The sequence below is a fragment of the Corylus avellana genome, chromosome 6 (assembly GCF_965113065.1).
Source record: "Corylus avellana chromosome 6, dhCorAvel1.hap1.2, whole genome shotgun sequence".
NCBI lineage: Eukaryota > Viridiplantae > Streptophyta > Magnoliopsida > Fagales > Betulaceae > Corylus > Corylus avellana.
Window position 1 is genome coordinate 12994222 of NC_142495.1, and position 19832 is coordinate 13014053.

Consider the following 19832-nt stretch of genomic DNA (forward strand, 5'->3'; position numbering starts at 1 on the left):
TGGAAAAGAATGATATTTATAAGCTAATTTTAGAGTTTTAGTGCTGCTAGGTCGGCCGAGTGCGCTCGATTGCACTCGTACAACATGTCTCTTGCTGCGTAGGGCGCAAATGCGCTCAATCGCACTAAACGTGCACTTAAGCGCACTTCCAGTTGGAATTAGCCTACTCTTATCAAATATGACTTTTTAGATCTTTGAGTTAGCTTTCCAATGACATAAAGATCGCTTCAATCCGAGCTATACAACTCTAGATATGGCCTTTTTAGTGGGACTTTTTGGGTGCGAATCATCGCTCGATCCTAATTTGATACCAATGCTCTGAAGCGTCTTAAGCCCCAGAATTAATGGAATGAGTTACAAATTTCACCTTAAAGCCGCATTTTTCTCTTAACAACCTTCAAATCACTAGAACACCAAAACTAACCAAAACATCAGAATATACTAAAGCTAAAGGCTTACTAAATGCAGATTAAGGGGTCCAAATCGATTTGGTACTCATCAATATCATAAGCCCTTAATCGATTTTGTCCACTAACTCATTATTATTAATTCACTTGTATCAATTACTCTAGTTTACATCATAAGCTTATTAGGTCTTTAAATAATTAGATGAGAACAAATGATACAAACAATAAATCATGATATTTATACAAGAAACTCTTACCCGATAATCTTTTAGAAGTAGCACTCCACCAAATCTTCTCTAGGTAGCTAGTTTAGAAAAATAAGAACACTTGAACACTACAAAAAAGATCTTTAGGCCAAATGGTTTTTGGTTTAGAACTAAGAATAGAATGAAAGGAGGAGCAAACAATTTTACTTATTCTAAGATTGTAAGTGAAAAGCTCAAGTGAAAGTGACTTAGCTTAGGCTCTATTTATAAGAGAATGAATGGCTATGATTCATTTTCACACTTTTGATCCAAGGGTTGAGATGTATTTAACCAAAAGAATGAACCTAGTCCATATTTCATAATCTATACCAATTAGCATTTTCGTCCAAAATGGGGGCAGTATACCCTAATCCATTTTTTCGATGTCCAAACTTACTCCAATTGACATGAAATTTTGAGTGTAGATAGAGGACCCTCAGATGAACATTTTATATTTTTGGTTCAACTCCATCTGAGTTCGTTTGAGTCTATTTTTGGCATGTACAAAGTTTCCGATTCAATTTAGACTTTAACTACTTGCATTCCCACTTGGCCACTTGCCTTATTAAATTATTATTATCATGATATTTTCCATAACCCTTATTACTAGAAGACTTTAAGCTTTCAACAAAGGAGGCTAGGCTTGGTATCTTTCTTTAGCAGTTTTAATCTCATTAGACAGCATGAAAATTAAGACACTGTTTCTTAAGCTAAAAACTGAAACGCTTCAAATTAATTTCTGACTTCACTAAACACCAATATAAATAATTTATTTACTAAATTGGGTTTAATTATACCCATAAACATATTAGTGAAGCTAAATTTTAGAATTGAAGTGATATACAAAAGTGGTCAAAAATTAATGTAATATACCTTTAATACTAAATAGATATTTAATATCATTAATCCACATATCATTGTCTAATTTATTTATTATTCTTTTAATCTATTTAATATTATTTAAATAATAGTTTTAAAATCTAGGTCGTTACAGATAAAATGGAATGGGATTTTCTTCTGGCCATTATAGAAAAACTAGGTTTTCACTCTACTTGGATAAATTGGATTAGGACTTGCATCTCCTCTTCCTCTTTCCCCATTTTGATCAATGACAGTCCTTTTGGTTTGTTCTCACAAGAAAGAGGATTGAGGCAGGGAGACCCTCTATCCTCTTTCCTCATCATTTTAGGCTCAGAAGTTCTCTCTAGGCTTTTGTTCAGGGAAGAAAGGGTTGGTATCTTAAAAGGTTTGCAAATTGTTAGAAATTGTCCAGCTATTCATCATTTTCTCTTTGTGAATGATCTTTTGATCTTTGGGAAAGCTACCTTTTTTGAGGCTTGCTGTATTAAGTCTTACTTGGATAAATATTGCAAATGGTCTGGCCAATCCATCAATGCAAACAAATCTTCAATTTGTTTCAGCAGGAATACCAATCAAAGAACATCTGGCACCATCCACTGGTCCTCCCCTATGTGACTAATCCTTCAAGCTCCATCTATCTTGGTCTCCCCATCCTTTTGGAAGCTCAAAGAAAATGGCCTTTCAAGGTATCCTTGATAAGGTTAAAAAAAAGATTGAAGGATGGAGAGCAAAGACTCTTTCTTAGGCAGGGAGATTGGTTCTTATAAAGTCAGTAGCCGTTGCTTTGCCATCTTATGCAATGAGCTATTTTATTCTCCTTACAAAGCTCTGCAGCAGTTTAGACAAATCCTTCAAGAACTTCTGGTGGGGCTTTCCTCCAAACAAGACTAGCAATCTCACTCTCAAATCCTGGGATTCTATGTGTCTTCCAAAAGCCATGGGAGGCTTAGGCCTCAGAAAGATGAAAGATGTTAATCTGGTCATTATTGCAATTCTTGGATGGAAGATGCATACCAATTTTGACTGCATGTGGGTGTCCCAATTGCGAGGTAAGTATCTCAAATCTAGTTCTTTTGTCTCCCTCATTTCCAATTCTTCAGCCTCTTGGATTTAGAAAGGCATTCTTAAATCCCAAAGCCTTATTGCCCAAGGAGCATGCCATAAAATCCACTCTTCATCCCCATTGTCAATTTGGAATGCTACTTGGATTCCTTCACTTCCCTCTTTTATTCCCTCCTCAAAAAATTTCAGTCACCTCTCCCACTCCATGTTCTCTGTCCGTGATCTTTTTTCCTCAGATTCCTCTTGGAATCTTCCCCAACTGAACTCCCTTTTTGAGACCTCCAGTGTTAGGGAAATTCTGAAAATAAAAATTGGTCATTCCACTTCTTCTGATTTCCTTTGGACCCCTTCCTCGAATGGTCTTTTCTCTTCCAAATCAGCTTTTAATCTTTCAATAGCTCTAGGACAGTTTCAGCCATCTCTCCTTTAGAGCCAAAATCTTGGAAACTCTTATAGAAGTTGCAGCTTAATGATAGGCGAAATCTTTTTTTGTGGAAAATAGCTTGGGATATAGTCCCTTCAAAAGCTCGTCTAAACCTCAATATTCCTGCTTCTGACTTGCTTTGCCCTCTATGCAATTCAGATGTGGACACCCTACCTCACTTATTCTTTAGTTGCATTTTTGCTAGGGTTGCCTGGAGGTCATCTTTTTGGCCTCTTGTTTCTCAAAATTGGTCTAACCTTTCTTTATCTAGTTGGATCAAGGGCATCCTCTCCCCTCATCTCTCTTTTAGTATTCCCCCTGCTAATGCTCACATTTTCCAGATTTTTTCTAGTTTAGTAGGAATAAAGCTCATCACGATGGTATTATGTAATGCCTTGGAAATTAATTAATTGGTAATTAATTCCACCGTTCATCTCCTAGCCTTATCCCGCATGAAATAAGACTCAGGAATCTCTACTCCTCAAAAGAGAGGGTACAAAACAACGGAAACAAAAAGATTCTATAAACATTAATCATTACAATTAGAGCATCTACCAAGGATCATCAAAGTAGCTGAAATCACACTATACAAGTCATCATCTTTATAAGGGATTCATGCTATACCTTAATATGTAAACATGCATAAAAGCTCTAAGTCTACAACATAACGCGACGTACTAATTATCATGAGCACCCGCCTAAGCTTGCAATTAGTCTTCAAGCATTTTCGGGGTCGAATCCTCCTTAATAATTGGATGCTTCGCGGTGTCCTTCTGCTAAACTATCTATAATAGCAAAGTTGTACATATGGAGAAAAAATGGAAATAATACAAGGGTAAGTCCGACGACTTAGTGAGTAAAAATGCATATGATGTAGCCATCATTGAATGGTGAACTCAGTTGCACATGCAACATTATGAGATGACAATTTATCATGGATGTGATATAGATATAATATATGCTTATAATTATGAGTAATAGTAATAGTTCAATCATATGGTCTACCCGAAATATTACCCATTCTCAGCAGGGTTGGCGCTGTCTTGAGGGACCTATAATACAACACTGGTGCTCCAGATATTGTACACTATCGTCCATCCCATTAATGGCACGACCGAGTCCGACCTCGGGTGGCCCACACCACTAATGATGTCCGTCCTTTAGTGACCATCAATTAGGGAATGGTTATGCCTTGGTCACAAAACCATTGGATCCAAAGTTCCCCCAACACACACACGTTTGACTATAAAGTTAACCTGTATGGAAAGCCCATGGTTGTTATCCCGCACGTATCGGTGTACCATGTCATACGATGCAATTAATCTTATCAGTCTTTTTATATGCATAGTTTTACAAGCCTCATTGTTATTTTATTAATCAACACACGTTTTCACAAAAGAGAGTTCATAGTAGTTCAAAAATGTATTTCATGAGAGTTGCAAAATATGCATGTTTGATATATATAAAATAGACATGCAATGCGGGAAAAGTAACAACATGCATTCATGTGAGTTTGTACTCACCCGGGTCATAAGGCTCCTCCATAAAATTTCCTTGAGGCTCCATAACCTCGAATACTGAGAAAAGACCTATCATTAGTTCTAAATCCAACTAAAACGAACCTAAAACATCAAAACAGAGGCTATCGGAAGACTGGCCAAAGTGGCGTTCCCTGGAACACTTCTAACCATACGTCTGGGTTCGTGGCCATATGTCTGGTCTCATGGCCGTACATCTGCCCAGAAGGTTCAGGTAGAACCTCATTTCGTTCAACCATTCTCCTATCCTCCCAAACTGGTTCTAAAGCTAGCAAAAGGATTCCTAAGACCTTCTATCTCAAAACAATACCTCAATGCAAAAGGAAATATGCCCAACAAGAATTAAATGCTAACCCATGCTTAAACCAAAATTAAGGTATAACCTAGCTTGAAACTCAAAACACCAACTAAGCTAGTCTAATCAAGTGTTTAAAGAGCATAACGACATAGAAAGAAAAGTTAAATGTAGAGGGTTACCTCCTAGAAGCAACTTTCAAGAACCTCCTCTCCTTATTCACAAAAACTCACAAAACTCACAATAAACATACTCACACAGGTGTTTCTAGGAGCCTGGGGCAAACATGAGCGTGAAAGGGTGAGGGGTAAGGGGTATTTATAGGTGAAAAAAGGCAGAGGGCGCTACCAACTATTATGACAAGTAGTGGACGTCCGGTACTATTGGGGCGTACGTCCATGTACTATTTGCAGAGTACAATGTACTATTGTCAGCGTACGTCAAGTGGTCCCCTAGTATAAGTCCTCACTTACAGACAAAAGCGTACGTACGGTAGTCCCGGAGCATATGTCCGGTCTGAAATTCCAAAATTTCCAAAATGCCATTCCAGCTGTTCCTAGTGACTCAAAGTCCAAATTAACCCTCTAACTAAGCTACCTAAACTCAGTTAATTATTTGAGTTACTACATATTATCCTTGATATCATGAGATTAGCAAACTCTATCAAAAAGACAGCTCTAGAGCATTTTTCAGCTTGGAAGGCCGGGTTTCAGCCAGTTAAAGAGAAATGGTCTCCTCCTCCAAGAAGATCCTTTAAGATTAATTTTTGACATAGCTATCAAAGATAGCTTCTTAGCCCAATATGTTGTTTGCCGAGACTCCAATGGGTGCATCATCAAGGCTGTCTCACAAATTAATCCTTCATGTGATCCCAACTATGGAGAGGCTCTTGCAACATGCCTTGCTTCAACTTTTGCATCCTCTCTTCAGCTCCAGCATTTCATTTTTGAAGGGGACTCCCTTGTGGTCATCTTTGCTCTTCAACATCCTGCCATTGTTCATGATTGGAAGATTGCAAATGTCATTGCAGATTCCATCTCTCTCATCTTAGCCTCCTTCACTTGGGAGGCTTTGAAAATACACAGAAGTACCAACTTCTACGCTCACCATGTAGCGTATTGGGCCGTGACCAGAGTTTATTCTGGCTACATTCTCACTTACTTTCCTCCCCCATCTTCTCTCCCCATTTGTAGGGGTAAAGATCCACCTCCCCCTTAATTTCAGTTTTCTGGTTCCTTTCTTGTTGTAGTTTCTTGGTTTGTTTGGTTTTTAATGAAAGTCCCTTTTTTTTAAAAAAAAAAAAAAAAAAAAAAATCCATTTCACATTTTTATGAACTTATATAATTAAAACCAAAAAACAAATATTTAATATATACTATATTTTAACTTAAGAATTTATATATATATATATATATATATATAAAAACTACTTTTTAATGTCCCGTTTTTTAACGGGTTGATAGTGCATGATACTTCCCAATCCGCGCTCCAACGCAATGAAGGTTCTCACGCGCTCTTCGGAGGTTTAAGGAATTAGGGTTTTAGATTTTTCAGAAATCTTGCTTGCTTGGTGTTCTCATGAGTTGAACTGAAGAAATACACTGAGTGACTGACTGTCATGTACTCCTCCAAATTCCTCTCATTTCCCACAAACCCCAGACTCCAATTCTCACAAGCCCCTCACACCCTTCTCTTCACCCCAGTTTTCCTGCCCCAAAACCCTCCTCCTTCCCACAAAATCCCATTCAAGTCCCACTCTCTTCTCCATCCCAGACCCCTTCTTGCAGCCCCACCAAGCAACCACTCTAACCCTGCCTCTGCGTCTCCATCTCCACCCAACGACCAGTCATTGGAAACCCAAGAGGCCCAAGAGGCCGTTTCCGAGTTTCTTCAAGAGCTCGGCGTCTCGGCGGCAGATTCGGATTCGATTTCTTCGAACTCGCCGCGTTATTTGGCGATGTTGGTTGATGGGGTGAAGGATTTGGACGAGCTCTCGCTCTGGGATTCGTGGAAGAGTGAAGGGAAAGAGTTTGTTACTGAAGATGTTGGGTTCAAGAAAAAGGTCGTTTATATGGCCAAGGAGAAGGGTGATAATGGCAAGGTTGCCTTCTTGGAGAGTGTGGGGTTGAGTCTTTCTTCGGCCATGAATGTTGCGCGGTATCTGTCGGCGGAGTCGCTTCCGAGTCTCATTCATAAGGTGAGACTCGAGAGAAGTCCTAAATGGTTATTTTCTTGTTTAGCGTATAAGAATGGTTGTTAGGTTCTTTATGATTTTCTTTTTAATTGGTTCTAAATAGTGGGTGTGAGCCTATTTTTGGTTGCTGAGAAAGCTGGATGGAAAATAAACAGGGCTTGTGGTGCTTTGAGAGGAATGACTTGGGGAAATTTTTTTGAGTGAAAATGGAAACCGTGAGAGCTTTTGTGTAAAAATGGAAAGAGGGAGCCATATGAAGTGGTTATGATAACAGTGCCGTGGGCACTTGGATAGAACTCAAACAGCGGATAAACTTCTTTTTAGTTATTGGTTTGAATAACTTTTCATATCCTTCTTTGATATTGTTAGCTCTGCTGTAATACGCATAGGAGATTGCCCCAGGAAATTCTTTCTTGTAAGAAACAAGATACTCTTAGAAACTATGATTCATTAGATTGTATTATGAAATCTTTGCTCAATTGCTTGCTGCCACCTTCTGGTTATGGTTTGTTAGGTGGGAAGATTAGGTGTTTGGCTCTCAATGTTGATAGGCTTTTGAACATCTCATGATGTCATCCTTGTTTTCTGCATTGAGCTAGAATAGACACCAAAGATGTGGGGGAATTAACAGGCATTGAATGTCTGCGGCCTTCTGGGGTCAAACTTCAAGGGCCTTGAGACTGTTTTTATATTTATTTTGCAACTCAATAGGATTTGGTGTGGGATCTTTTTAGATTTAGGTAGTTGGTATCCTATGCTATCATTACTACGCATTCTTTATCAATTGATGGTCCTAAGTTATGTAATATACAAGCTGTTGCAAATATCTTTCTCTTATTCTCTATTTATGCCTAATTGTGGAGATTTTTATAAAATGATAAAGAGCAGATATATTGTATTGGTTTCCTTATCTTATAATTTTCTGAAACGACATTATTGTTTTAATCTGTCTGCCATGATTGTTGCTTATTTCTGCATTTCAATTATAGGTTTTGTGTATGAAGGAAATGTTATTTTCTGGCAGTAATGAAGGGAGGCTCGTTGGTAAAAATGCTCGCCGTATGATGGTGTACTTATCGATTCCTATTGATGAAGAAGTGCAACAAACCTTGTCCTTTTTCGAAAAGGTCTAGTGCTTCTCTTTTAAATTCAGCATTTGTATCATGTTGATCCATTCATTTGCATATATGCATGTTTAGATGATTTTATATGATTGTAAGGTAAATTTTCAATTTTATGTTGTAGATTGAAGCGAGGCGTGGAGGTCTAGACATGTTGGGTTCCAATGATGCCTCTTTTCGATATCTAATCGAATCATTTCCACGGCTTCTTTTGTTATCAGTAGAATACCGTATGAAACCTTTGGTGGAATTTCTTGAGAATATTGGAGTTCCCAGTGGATTCTTGATAAATCTGATTCTATTATTTCCACCAATTATTTTTTGCAAGATTGAGGTTATTAAACAAAGACTTCTGGCTTTCAAGGAGGTACTATGAATTTCACTTATGCTCTTTGTTATTTTATTTTATTCCCAAAAAACACAACGTGGGATGATTTTGAACATAAAGTTTGGCTCTATCCACTGCAGTATGCATTGATAAAGCTGTAAAATGCATGTGCTATTTTGTTGGTTCTAGGTCTCTTCTCCCAAAGATTTCTTTTTTCTTTTTTTTTTTTTTTTCCTATTATTATTTTATAAGATTTATTGCCCTAGAAACTCATTTAAAATGCATTTATAACTTATGCACTACAAAGATTTTCTAAAGTTTAATATGAGAATGGCATTGAGATCTTCTAGTCATAATTGGTTTACATACATTTTTACTCACTTGGTAGCGTTTCTTGTTATTTTGTTATCCTGTCTGCCTATATTCATGAATTGTATTATAGGTCACTGCAGATGGAGATGTTGGCAAATTGTTGCTAAAATATCCATGGATTCTATCTACTACCATTCAAGAGAACTACAAGGATATTCTTTCTTTCTTTAATTTGGAGAAGGTACAACTATCCTATCAAGTCATGCTTGCTCGCTCAGCCTAGTTTTTCTAAAGATCACGCCTCTTTCTCTTTTTAGTTTTTCCCCGATTTTCTTTTTCCTGGGCAAACAGTACAGTTTATATTTATAAACATGCAAATTATGCTTGCGTGTGTCTTAAAGATTCATGATTTGTGGTGACTTGTAATGCTAGTTTACTTTTTGTTACTTATGGGACCAACATAGCAGAGTCTGAGTTCTTTTTCCACCCAAGGATATTATTCAAGTGTAAAACTGAGGTTTGCATTTATTGATCGATCACCATTTTCTAATGTAGAAAAGAATAAAACAAACACAATCAAATAAGATGCCAAAATGAATTAGCATAGCAGGTGTTGATTTTAAACCTTTGGATTAGCAGTATATCGTCCAAGACTACGATTGCATATCCTTTAGAGTAGTGCATTTGTTGTAGGGGACTGGGAAAAATGCCCGATAATCTGACCTGCTCAGAAACTTATTGAAATTGGTTGGTTCAAGCGCTAGTCGTGTTTGGCTTGGTTAGGAAATATTAAAAAGCCAATAGGGACAAATTGGGGGTCAGGTTTGGGTGTTGGAAAATCGCCCATACCCGACCCGACCGAATATGGTTTATAAAAGTAATTTTGAACTTTTAGGGATTGCATTTACAGATGCTAGCTATGGCACCTGCTCCCCATTCAAACTCCCCCACTCTGCTTCCATTGTCAATGTGCTCCATGGTGACAGGAATTTCGCCCTGTACAATGTTGTATTGTTTAGCAAGTTTGAGACCACCAATGAGCTCCTCTGCCTCTCCCTTGTTGCCCACCACTCGATTTGGTGCCGGTGATTGTTGACAGCGATTCAGCCCAAACCAACCAACTGACCAACAATCATTGGTGTCTGTGCAGTTTGGCAGTCATGCTTTGGCCGGGCTCTTTGGGAAGTGATTTCCAATGCCCAACACCTGTCAGTTTGGCCATCAGAAATGGCCAGCAATTGACTCAAAAGGGTTGGTGCCCAGCCCTACTTTGTTGGACGCCTTCCAGCTATTACCTCTCCAGAGCTGTTAGTTACTTTCCCCACAGCCCCTTTTCCATTGGATTTAGGCTTGGTTCTTAGATAACCATATTGGTACCTGATTTACAGTTTAATGTTCGACTGTCTTGTCTGTTTTTGCTGGTATGCAGACACGTGTTTGTGTATGTCCTTTAATTTGTATCTTTTTGTTTTTCTCTTTTGGGTGGGTGGATTGGTAGAAGGGAAGGCAGGAATGCTTTATTGACTTGACAGAAATGCTGATTAGCTGCTTTGTAATGGAATATTGGTTAATTTATCATGCTTTATGCCAGGTTCCAATATTGAGTGTTCACCGTGCGATCAAGAGCTGGCCTTTTCTATTGGGTTGTTCAACTAGCAAGCTAAAGTTAATGGTGGTAGAGTTTGGCGAATTAGGTATTCAAAACAAAAGGCTGGGTCAGGTTATTGCTAAAAGTCCCCAGCTACTATTACGAAAACCTCAAGAAGTTCTCCAGGTAGGTGTTACTTGTTTTTATTCAATTTTATGGCATGTATTTAGTGTAATATACTTCATCTTTCCTTTTCATCCAAGGGTATTACCTTATGATCTTCCGTTTCACATGTTCTAGTTTTTATCAATAAGAGAAGAACAAGTTCTCATCCAATATTTAGTGGGTTAGATTAAAGAGGAATGAAAGATGTCCGAAATGGAGGGGGATCCGTATCTCCAAATGCCACTCAATCTGTGAAAGCAGTTGGCAGTCATATATCAGGATCTAGCTCCAGTGAGCCTATGTCAAGTACATTGAGTGACCTGAAATACAATATCCTTTTCTTGGCTGTTCGAGGATTGATTCACTTTTAAGCATGTTGCAAGTGCCTACTATTCATAGATTAGGCACACTAGCATTTTAGCCATTTTATGTAATTACCTTATTTGAGAGTCCTGCAACCTAAGGGCCTGTAACATTTTGATAAATTTCTCTACGTCCAACCTTTGCCATGTTCCCTTGGTGTATACAAGCTCTCCAAGTTATTCACTAGGGATGAAGGTAAAATCATGAGATTATTTGTTGATATCTACCACGAAGAATGAGTTTATGTCAAATGCAACTGATATGCTTTTGAAGTGCACATAATTTTGTCAATAAGAGTTTATTTAGTATTTTTCTATTTGTTATGTATAGGTCATTTCATTTTTGGAAGATCTGGGACTTGATAAAGAAAGTATTCGAAGGATAATTGGTCGCTGTCCTGAAATTTTTGCTACCAGCATTGAGAAAACTCTCAAGAAAAAACTTGAATTCCTCACTGATATTGGTGTTCCAAGATCTCACCTTCCTCGTGTAATAAAAAAATATCCAGAGCTTCTTGTGTCTGACGTTGACAGAACTCTACTTCCTAGGTAATGCTCTTTTGCTTAAATAAATATATTAGCCATTGCTACATTATTTCATACTTCTAAAGGGTTTTAAATTTTACCAGTCTTCGTTTTTTAAGGATCTCTCACATGCTATGCTGTTAATACAATTGCATGTTCAGGAACTGATAATAATACTGAGTTAAAGGGCACTGCAGCGTAGTTCTTATCACTAGTCTATGCTAAAGATAGGTTGCCTACAAGCCCTAGGCCCTCAAGTTATGCCATTTGAGAGAAAAATCTGTTCTTTTTCAGAATTTAACCTGATGTTGTGGTACCTTTACCAATTTTGGTATGCCATAAGTTGAGTTGCAAGATCCTCATTTTTTCTGTTTGATATGCTCATAATTTCGAAGGAAAAACACAAGAAGATGAATCACTTCAACAGCATCAAGATCTTATTTTATTGATTACAATGCATAAATCTGGGATTGGAATGACATGAGTTTACTATTTGTTGAAAAAGTAATATTACTTTTCATATTCATTTATCACACCCATTTAATATTGGCTGACATGTATTTTAATTGATTTTCCTTTTGTTTTTTTTTGTTTTTAAGTGATTAACATGAGAATCCATTTAAAAAATGCCACAACAACTAATGTGAAATGAATGCAATAAATGAGTGTGAAGAGTAGTATTACTTTTTGTCAAAAAAATTGCTAAAAAATGCAGCATTAATCTTGATTGTGAATCGGGTGCGGTCTGCAGGATGACATACTTGATGAGACTTGGGCTATCAGGAAAGGATATTGCATCAATGGTCCGCAGATTCTCTCCTCTTCTGGGATACAGCATTGACGAGGTATTGAGACCAAAGGTAGAATTTCTGGTGAACACAATGGAGAAGCCGATAACTGATGTGGTGGACTATCCAAGGTATTTCAGCTACTCATTGGAGAAGAAGATAAAACCAAGATTCTGGGTGCTCAAAGGAAGCAAAGTTGAGAGTAGCTTGAAGGATATGCTGGGCAAAAGTGATGAAGAATTTGCTGCCGAGTATATGAGTGTTAAAAGCATGTCTGTTTCCCCTCCCCCCCCTCCCCCAGCACATCAATGAGAGAAGAGTTGCCTGTATCATAATTGGGTATTTTGTAAATAGTACCTCAGATTTAAAATAGATTTTTTTTTTGGTCATAACTCGTTTTAAAATTATAGGATAGTTAGAAATGTATTTTAAGGTCAATGGTAAAAATAAAATGTTGTATTGTAAATTAAAATATTGATTAAATTTAATTCTTTTCTACAAGCTTAAGGTTTTGAAATTAGTGGTGGCTTAACATAGTATTAAGGCAAAGGTCTTGAGTTTGAATTGTCCTTTTCAATTCACGTCTCATTTTAATTAAATATTTTACGTATTAAGTATCACTTATTAAAGCCCTTCTAAGAGCATCTCCTACAAAATATTTCAGAAACTTGTTATTCTGATCCACTTTCCTAATCCCACCAAAATACTCGGCCAACTTTCTCACAAACCATTCTCGAACAGTTTCAAACCCATTGTTGTTCTGCTACAAAAAAAAATGGCTTTGAATTGGGGAGTTTTGAACAGAGAAAGAGAGAAAAGAGGGGGAAGGGTATTTGGGTGAGATAAGCTAGAGTGAGACATAAGTTGAATAAAAAAATATTGAAAAATAATATTTAATAAAAGTAGAGAGTAAAATACATAATTTGCTAAAGTTTGTATGGAAAAATAAGTAGGCAAAATAGAAACAAGTGAGTTTTTTTTTTTTTTTGAGTAATTAGCTATTGTCGCTGGAGATGTTCGTACAAATTCCACAAGAAAGTGATCTAATTCGTTGAAATTTTTTACATTAAAGTTGGTAAACAAGATAATCTCCATTACTACTACCAATTATAACCGAAGCGTGTGCTACAAACACACACACACATATATATATTCTCAAATTAGGGACGGAAAAATAGGAAATGAAATGGGAAAGGAAAAATAAGGAGCGGGCAACCCAAACAAGAGCCTTGATTCTTGAAACAACCAGAAATTAGTACAACAATTCTAAGAACTATTAAAAATTTGTCAAATAAATGACACAACCTATAAAAAGAACTGTGACCGCTACTAAAAGCGGTAATCAAAGGAAAAATTTTGTTCGCGGAACAACTAAAGAGCCAACAAAACAAAAGATGGAGCATGCGCTAAAAGAGTTGAGTCGAAGCTGCCGTATAAAAGCCGGATTCGGATCCTCTAGAATTCCTAGGGGACTTCTAGTTTCTGAAATTTCAGATTCAAGCCATTTATTTTCATTCAAGAGCCATTATCCTGCCACGTATCTCACTACTAATAAAATAATAAAATAATGATGATTATTAATATCATTAAAAATTTATTATTATTTTATTAGTAATGGGACACGTGACAGGATAATGACTCTTGGATGAAAATGGATGATCTGAATGTAAAATTTTAGAAACTAGAATTTCCCTAAGAATTCTAGGGGATCCACATCCCGGAATCCTGAAAAGGCAATAGATTTATATTATAGATCGATATGTGTGTTATAGAATCAATCTCTGTGCTCAAGTTTGGTAACAATAGAATAAAATTACAAGTAATTAAGGAAACCTCAGATCTAAGGAGATCTGGGGCAACATCTCTGGACGCCATGCACCCTCCTCGATCTAACACAAGTGAAAGTGAAGTGTTTCAGCCAACTCCTCACGCAAATAGAGCGGAGAACAAGAAGATCAAACTAAACACCAACCAACCATGATAATAGTTCGTAGGTTGCTTTGTGCTTTACATTTCCTTCCCTGTAGGTTGTCGGAGGAGCCCCCTTCTTCGTGTTGTAAACTTTCGTATACATATATGCATATATTTTCCTTTCTTTTGGATAATGCAGATACCTTATCCCAAAAAAGAAAAAAAAGAAAAAAAAAAAAAAAAACATCCTTTCAAAGTATCTGAATATATCTATTCCTGGCCTGTAACAACACAAACAATTTAAAGGCCACCCTTACATCTCTCGCACGCACAGCTTGTCAAATTCACCCAATTGCTTTCCTTGTTTTCCATTTGTTTACTACTATCCTTAATTATCTCCATTTCCCCTTTCTGCGCCGCTATATTCACAAGAAACAAACAAACAAACAAACACAGAAACAATTAATTAAGAAAAACAAAAAGAAAAAGAAAAGGTCATCATATATGCAGTCAAACGCTTGATTCCAACTCTTTTCTGATCACCGGAGAACCATCTCCACCGGGCTGCACAAATGCTGATGGGTGCGCGCTTGGCTAGGCTTACGCGCGCACCAAGCCCTCCACCATTCTTCGCCTACGTAGGAATATACATCATGCTATCGTGTACCGCCATGTCATCATCCTTTTCTGCATCGGACGCCGAGATCCTCACCAAGTTCAAAGCGTCGTTGGCGCATTCGAAAGCGCTCAAAAACTGGGATCCTGACGTAATCCCCTGCGAAGGAAACAGGGGAAATTGGGTGGGCGTAATTTGCTTAAACGGTAATGTTCGGGGTTTGCAGCTTGAAAACATGGGGCTGATGGGCACGATAGACGTGGATTGTCTCGTTACGCTAAGTTTCTTGAGGACGCTAAGCTTGATGAACAACACTTTTACCGGTCCGATTCCGGATGTGAAGAAACTAAGCGCGTTGAAGTCGCTTTATTTGTCGTATAACCATTTCTCCGGGGAGATTCCGGATGCTGCGTTTGAGGGTATGCGTTCGTTGAAGAAAGTTTTTTTGACGAATAATGAGTTTACGGGCAGAATTCCTTTGTCCCTTGCGTCGTTGCCAAGGCTTATGTTGTTGGGGCTTGATGGGAACAAGTTTGACGGCCTCATACCTGATTTTCATCAGAAGAATTTGAAGAAGTTTAATGTGTCTAACAATGATTTGAAGGGTCCAATCCCTGCCAGCTTAAGCAAGATGGATTCCAACTCTTTTTCAGGTAACAATCTAGCCGACTCTAGCCGATTCTAGATTCTAAAATTAACGAATTCGGGTAGTTCTTTGCATTGAATGGCTTACGGATGATAATTGAGATGATAATTGAGTATATATAATTTCGTCAGGTTCTTGTTCTCTATGTAGTACAAAAGCTTTGAGCTCAAAACTGCCTTTTACTTTTATGAAAAAGTGAAGAATAAGTCTTTTACAAATGAAATCCTTTTTGCTGCCTCGCTAGCTAACATGCTGCCTTTTTAATTAATAATAGGTGGCATTTTCCACACTATTTATGCAAGGAACGTCCTGAATTCTGTAATTTGCTTATAAATATCGGAGTTTCTTTCGAGCAATACACTTATTATTTTTTGACCAAAACAATAAGGAAGCTTGTTATAAATCACACCAACATTCAAACTCAGGACTTTTATTCGGCTAATACCCTGTTGAATTACTACTTATCCCAAAAGCTTAAATGAATAAGAAGAGATGAATTTACCCATTTAGTTAATATTTTAAGAAACCTCATTTGTTTTCTAATTTTTTTGTTTGTTTGTTTGTAAAATTCAGGCAACGAAGAACTATGCGGACCACCTCTGGAATTATGCGAGTCCCCCCCACCTGTTGTGCAAACGTCGACACCACCACCACCACCAAAGAGGAAGCCACCAGCATTAAGAACCGCAATCATTGCGATGGGTGTAGCGCTCGTTATAGCACTCATCGCTATACTTTTCTTCATATTCTACTTCTACTTCAAACGTCAATCATCGTCATTACAGCGAACCTCAACGCTGAACGAGTTTGTCGCTTCCCATCCGGAACAGGTGGCGCATATGTCGGCGGAAAACAGGGGGCATACGAGGAAGGCAGAGCATGGGAAGTTGTCGTTTGTTAGAGATGACAGGGAGAGGTTTGATTTGCAGGAGTTGCTTAGAGGGTCGGCGGAAATTTTAGGAAGTGCAACGTTTGGGTCTTCGTACAAGACAAGGGTGAATGGGCAATCCATTGTTGTGAAGAGGTACAAGTACATGAACAATGTGGAAAGGGAAGAGTTTCATGAGCACATGAGAAGGCTGGGGAGGTTGAGTCATCCCAACTTGCTGCCTCTTGTGGCTTATTATTATAGGAAAGAGGAGAAGCTGCTGATTTCTGACTTTGTTGAGAATGGTAGCTTAGCTAGCCTTCTTCATGGTAAGTAATTACGTACGTTTCTTCATGCTTTCCATCTTTTTCACTATACTATTATAACTGATCTCTTCCTACTTTCATTTGAGCAAACACATGAAATATTTAATAAAAATAAGAAATAAATGATAGAAACAAATGAAAGATCTCTCATATATATATATATATATATATATATATATATATATATATATTGGATGAATGAGTAACTTTTTAATGGCACTAATAAAACTCTTTACAACTTGCTTTAGAAACAGTTAAAGACACACGACACGATACTAAGAGTGTATTTGAGATTACGATTTCATAAACAAAAAGTGCGTTTTTAAATCAAATCAGATAAAATAAATTGTTTGGGATTGCCTTTTTAAAAAATTACAGTTTAAAAACGCAAAAAATATACGTTTTCAAATCGCAGGTAAAGAGGTACTTTTAAAAAAAACACAATTTTAAAGAATAAGCTGCAGTTTTAAATGTCAAACCATGATTTTGCCAAACGCTTAGCAACGTTTTTAAAAATCAAGTTTTCAAATCGCATATTTTTAAATCGTTATTTTTAAATCACAAACACAAATGGACCCTAATACCACAACTAAACTAGAATCTCCTTATCAATACCCCATATACAACAAATTTCATTTCTTGCTGTTGAAGGAAATTTTCCTTTAACCAACAGCTTAGCTCTTACATCCCATGCAGAGGTGTCGAATTTCATTCCTGTTTCTCCACAGATTATATATATATATATATATATATATATATATATATATATATATAGTTGAACCAAACACAATCTTACAAAGATTGGCCTGTAGGGTTTTCTTCCACCATTAGTGTAATCCCAAAGAGATTACATCATCCCAACCAGTTGGAGGATTCATCACACCACACTTCTGCAGAACATAAATCCACAGGAAAAGAATAAATCACTTTACTTTTGGTTTTCTCTAACAGCAATAATTCTTTATGTGTACTTTATTGTTGTTCAGGCAATCATAATGCAGACCACCCGGCACTTGATTGGCCAACCCGCTTAAGAATCATCAAAGGCGTAGCCAGGGCCATGGCATACCTGTATGAAGCAATCCCAAGCCTAATTACACCTCACGGCCATCTAAAATCTTCCAATGTGCTTCTAGACCAGTCTTTCCAGCCCTTATTGACAGATTATGCTCTTTCCCCTGTCATCAACCTAGACCTTGCTCAACCCAACATGATGGCTTACAAGTCACCCGAATTCGCGCAACATGGCCGCATAACAAAGAAGACCGACGTGTGGAGTTTAGGAATCCTAATATTGGAGATCTTGACAGGCAGGTTCCCAGAGAACTATCTCACTCTTGTTCATGACAATGACACCGACTTAGCGGGATGGGTGAACACGATGATTAAGGAAAAGAGGACGAGCGGAGTGTTTGATTTAGACATGGGGGGAGCCAAGAACATCAAAAGTGAACTGCTAAAGCTTCTCAAGATTGCATTGAGTTGTTGTGAGGAGGATGTGGGGAGAAGGTTGGATATCAGGGAGGTTGTTGAGAAGCTTGAACAGTTGAAAGAGGGAGTGAGCGATAAGGGAGAATTTTACACCTCAAGTGTTACGAATGATAGGGATGTGCATGCTTTCAGAGGTGTGTAAAGCAATTAGTCTGAAGAGCAGGAGAAGAAATATCAACTGGTTTCTTTTTTGGGAGGGGATCTCGGAGTTGGTTTGTAATGTAGGAATTGGAACATGACTTTCTTAGCATCTTTGTGTTAAGAAAGGGCATTTGTTTATACTTTATACACACAATGTCCCTCAATTCTGCCTTAATACCTCATCATAAATGTTATTAAGTAGACTGTTATACAACGGTTATAAAACTGAGATAACGTGATAGTCAAAATTAGCTATTAATTTTCTTCTTTATTATAAGTATTTATTAATTCAAAGACTAATTTTCACTACCATGTCATCCCATTATTTATAACAATTTTCTAAATAGCAATATTACTCATATGTCATATGCCCCCACTTTCACTGAATGTTAAAACTTTTAGGAAAAAAATACATTTTACTCCTAAGGAAGTTTCACCTTTTTTTCAAGCTTGCCTCATATTGCGTACATGCATTTTTCAGTGCAAACTTTCCAAAATTGCCCCCATTTAAAGGATTTGGAGTGATTTTGCCTATCCTCATTTGGCCCCTTGGAGGTACTAGCCAAACCACCCCATGGGTTGTGGGAGTGGCTCACCACCCCCAATTTGGCCAAATGGAGGTGGCTCTCCACCATCAATTCGGCTAGATGGAGGTGGCCAAGCCACCCTAAATGGCCCATGGGGTGGCTATAGCCATGGGGCAGTTACTTCTTTTCATTAATTTCCATAAGAGAAAATAGGAATTATTAACGGAGTGAATACATTGAAAATTTTAGAAACTTGGTTAGGGTACATTGTTAATTTTTAAACATTGGAGGTAAGATTGAAAAGAGATGAAACAATGGATGGGTAAAATGTTTTTTTCCCAAACTTTTTTATTCGGATGAAATTCAAATAAAAAGCTGTTCTAAAGCATTACTCCTACTATAATATTGTAATGGGTCCTTTTTGAGGTATCGTATATGTTGGTACAGTTTCCAGTACGGTGGATTCAAGGGGAATCGAGGCCAATCCTTTCTTTTCTGGTGCGCCTGTCACACCTGCAAAACTAGAGCACACGTTAAGAGGACGCACCGGGGGTGGTGGTTGGCGATTCCTCCTCCGATGCTTAAGTTAGTATTTTTTGTAGGCTCAGTGCATAGCTTAGAGTTGTCTCTCACTGTACCTCTGGAGTGAGGTCTTTTATAGTTGATCATGCGGAGGTGGCTATGATGACCGGGCGGAGGATCCGGGATTTGGGTGTAACGGCCGGCAGAGTTAATATTTGTGTCTCCTATCATTATGGTCAGTAAAAGGCCGTTACTTGCATTGATCGGATTCCGAGGATGGCGCGTAACTGTCATGGGCTTTTATAAGCATATCGTAACCATTCCGATGATCCCGCTATGTGTGAGTTGTCTTATCACAGCCGAGTTGTATTCCGTCTATATTGGATGCACCTGGACGTTAGGTGTGGGAGATTTGCTGTGGCAGAGCAATTGATCCCCAGTCGACTAAGAGTGCTACAAATGACACTGCGCTCTATCTGTTCCATGCTACGCCGCATTCATAGGACCCATTTGGATGTATCAGGCCTTCTTGGGATGTTGGGCCTTTAGCCCACGAGTTTAGGTGAAAG

At 37.9% G+C, this 19832-nt stretch overlaps 2 protein-coding genes across 3 annotated transcripts; both read left to right on the forward strand.

The window, feature by feature from the left end:
• Positions 1 to 6302: 6302 nt before the first annotated feature.
• Positions 6303 to 12655, forward strand: LOC132188685 (Mitochondrial transcription termination factor family protein). Of its 2 annotated transcripts, XM_059603210.2 has the most exons (7): positions 6303 to 7029; positions 8016 to 8153; positions 8272 to 8514; positions 8918 to 9028; positions 10379 to 10561; positions 11234 to 11451; positions 12179 to 12655. In XM_059603210.2, exons 1-7 carry the CDS (start codon positions 6451 to 6453, stop codon positions 12525 to 12527), a joined length of 1821 nt encoding a protein of 606 aa, XP_059459193.2. In that variant the 5' UTR covers positions 6303 to 6450; the 3' UTR covers positions 12528 to 12655. The 2 variants fall into 2 exon arrangements, with proteins under 2 accessions (XP_059459193.2, XP_059459194.2); XM_059603211.2 differs by lacking the exon at positions 8918 to 9028.
• A 2043-nt stretch (positions 12656 to 14698) lies between these two features.
• LOC132188500 (pollen receptor-like kinase 4) lies at positions 14699 to 18319 on the forward strand. The gene is made up of 3 exons (XM_059602976.2): positions 14699 to 15395; positions 15962 to 16585; positions 17569 to 18319. Exons 1-3 carry the CDS (start codon positions 14699 to 14701, stop codon positions 18213 to 18215), a joined length of 1968 nt encoding a protein of 655 aa, XP_059458959.1. The 3' UTR covers positions 18216 to 18319.
• Positions 18320 to 19832: the final 1513 nt, after the last annotated feature.

Excerpts from the sequence above, each read along its gene's own strand:
- LOC132188685 (XM_059603210.2), top strand. The coding sequence starts at position 6,451 with ATGTACTCCTCCAAATTCCTCTCATTTCCCACAAACCCCAGACTCCAA. Across the intron at positions 8,515-8,917 it reads GACTTCTGGCTTTCAAGGAG|GTCACTGCAGATGGAGATGT; the intron begins GTACTATGAATT and ends ATTGTATTATAG. Across the intron at positions 11,452-12,178 it reads GACAGAACTCTACTTCCTAG|GATGACATACTTGATGAGAC; the intron begins GTAATGCTCTTT and ends TGCGGTCTGCAG.
- LOC132188500 (XM_059602976.2), top strand. The coding sequence starts at position 14,699 with ATGCTGATGGGTGCGCGCTTGGCTAGGCTTACGCGCGCACCAAGCCCT. Across the intron at positions 15,396-15,961 it reads GGATTCCAACTCTTTTTCAG|GCAACGAAGAACTATGCGGA; the intron begins GTAACAATCTAG and ends TGTAAAATTCAG. Across the intron at positions 16,586-17,568 it reads CTTAGCTAGCCTTCTTCATG|GCAATCATAATGCAGACCAC; the intron begins GTAAGTAATTAC and ends ATTGTTGTTCAG.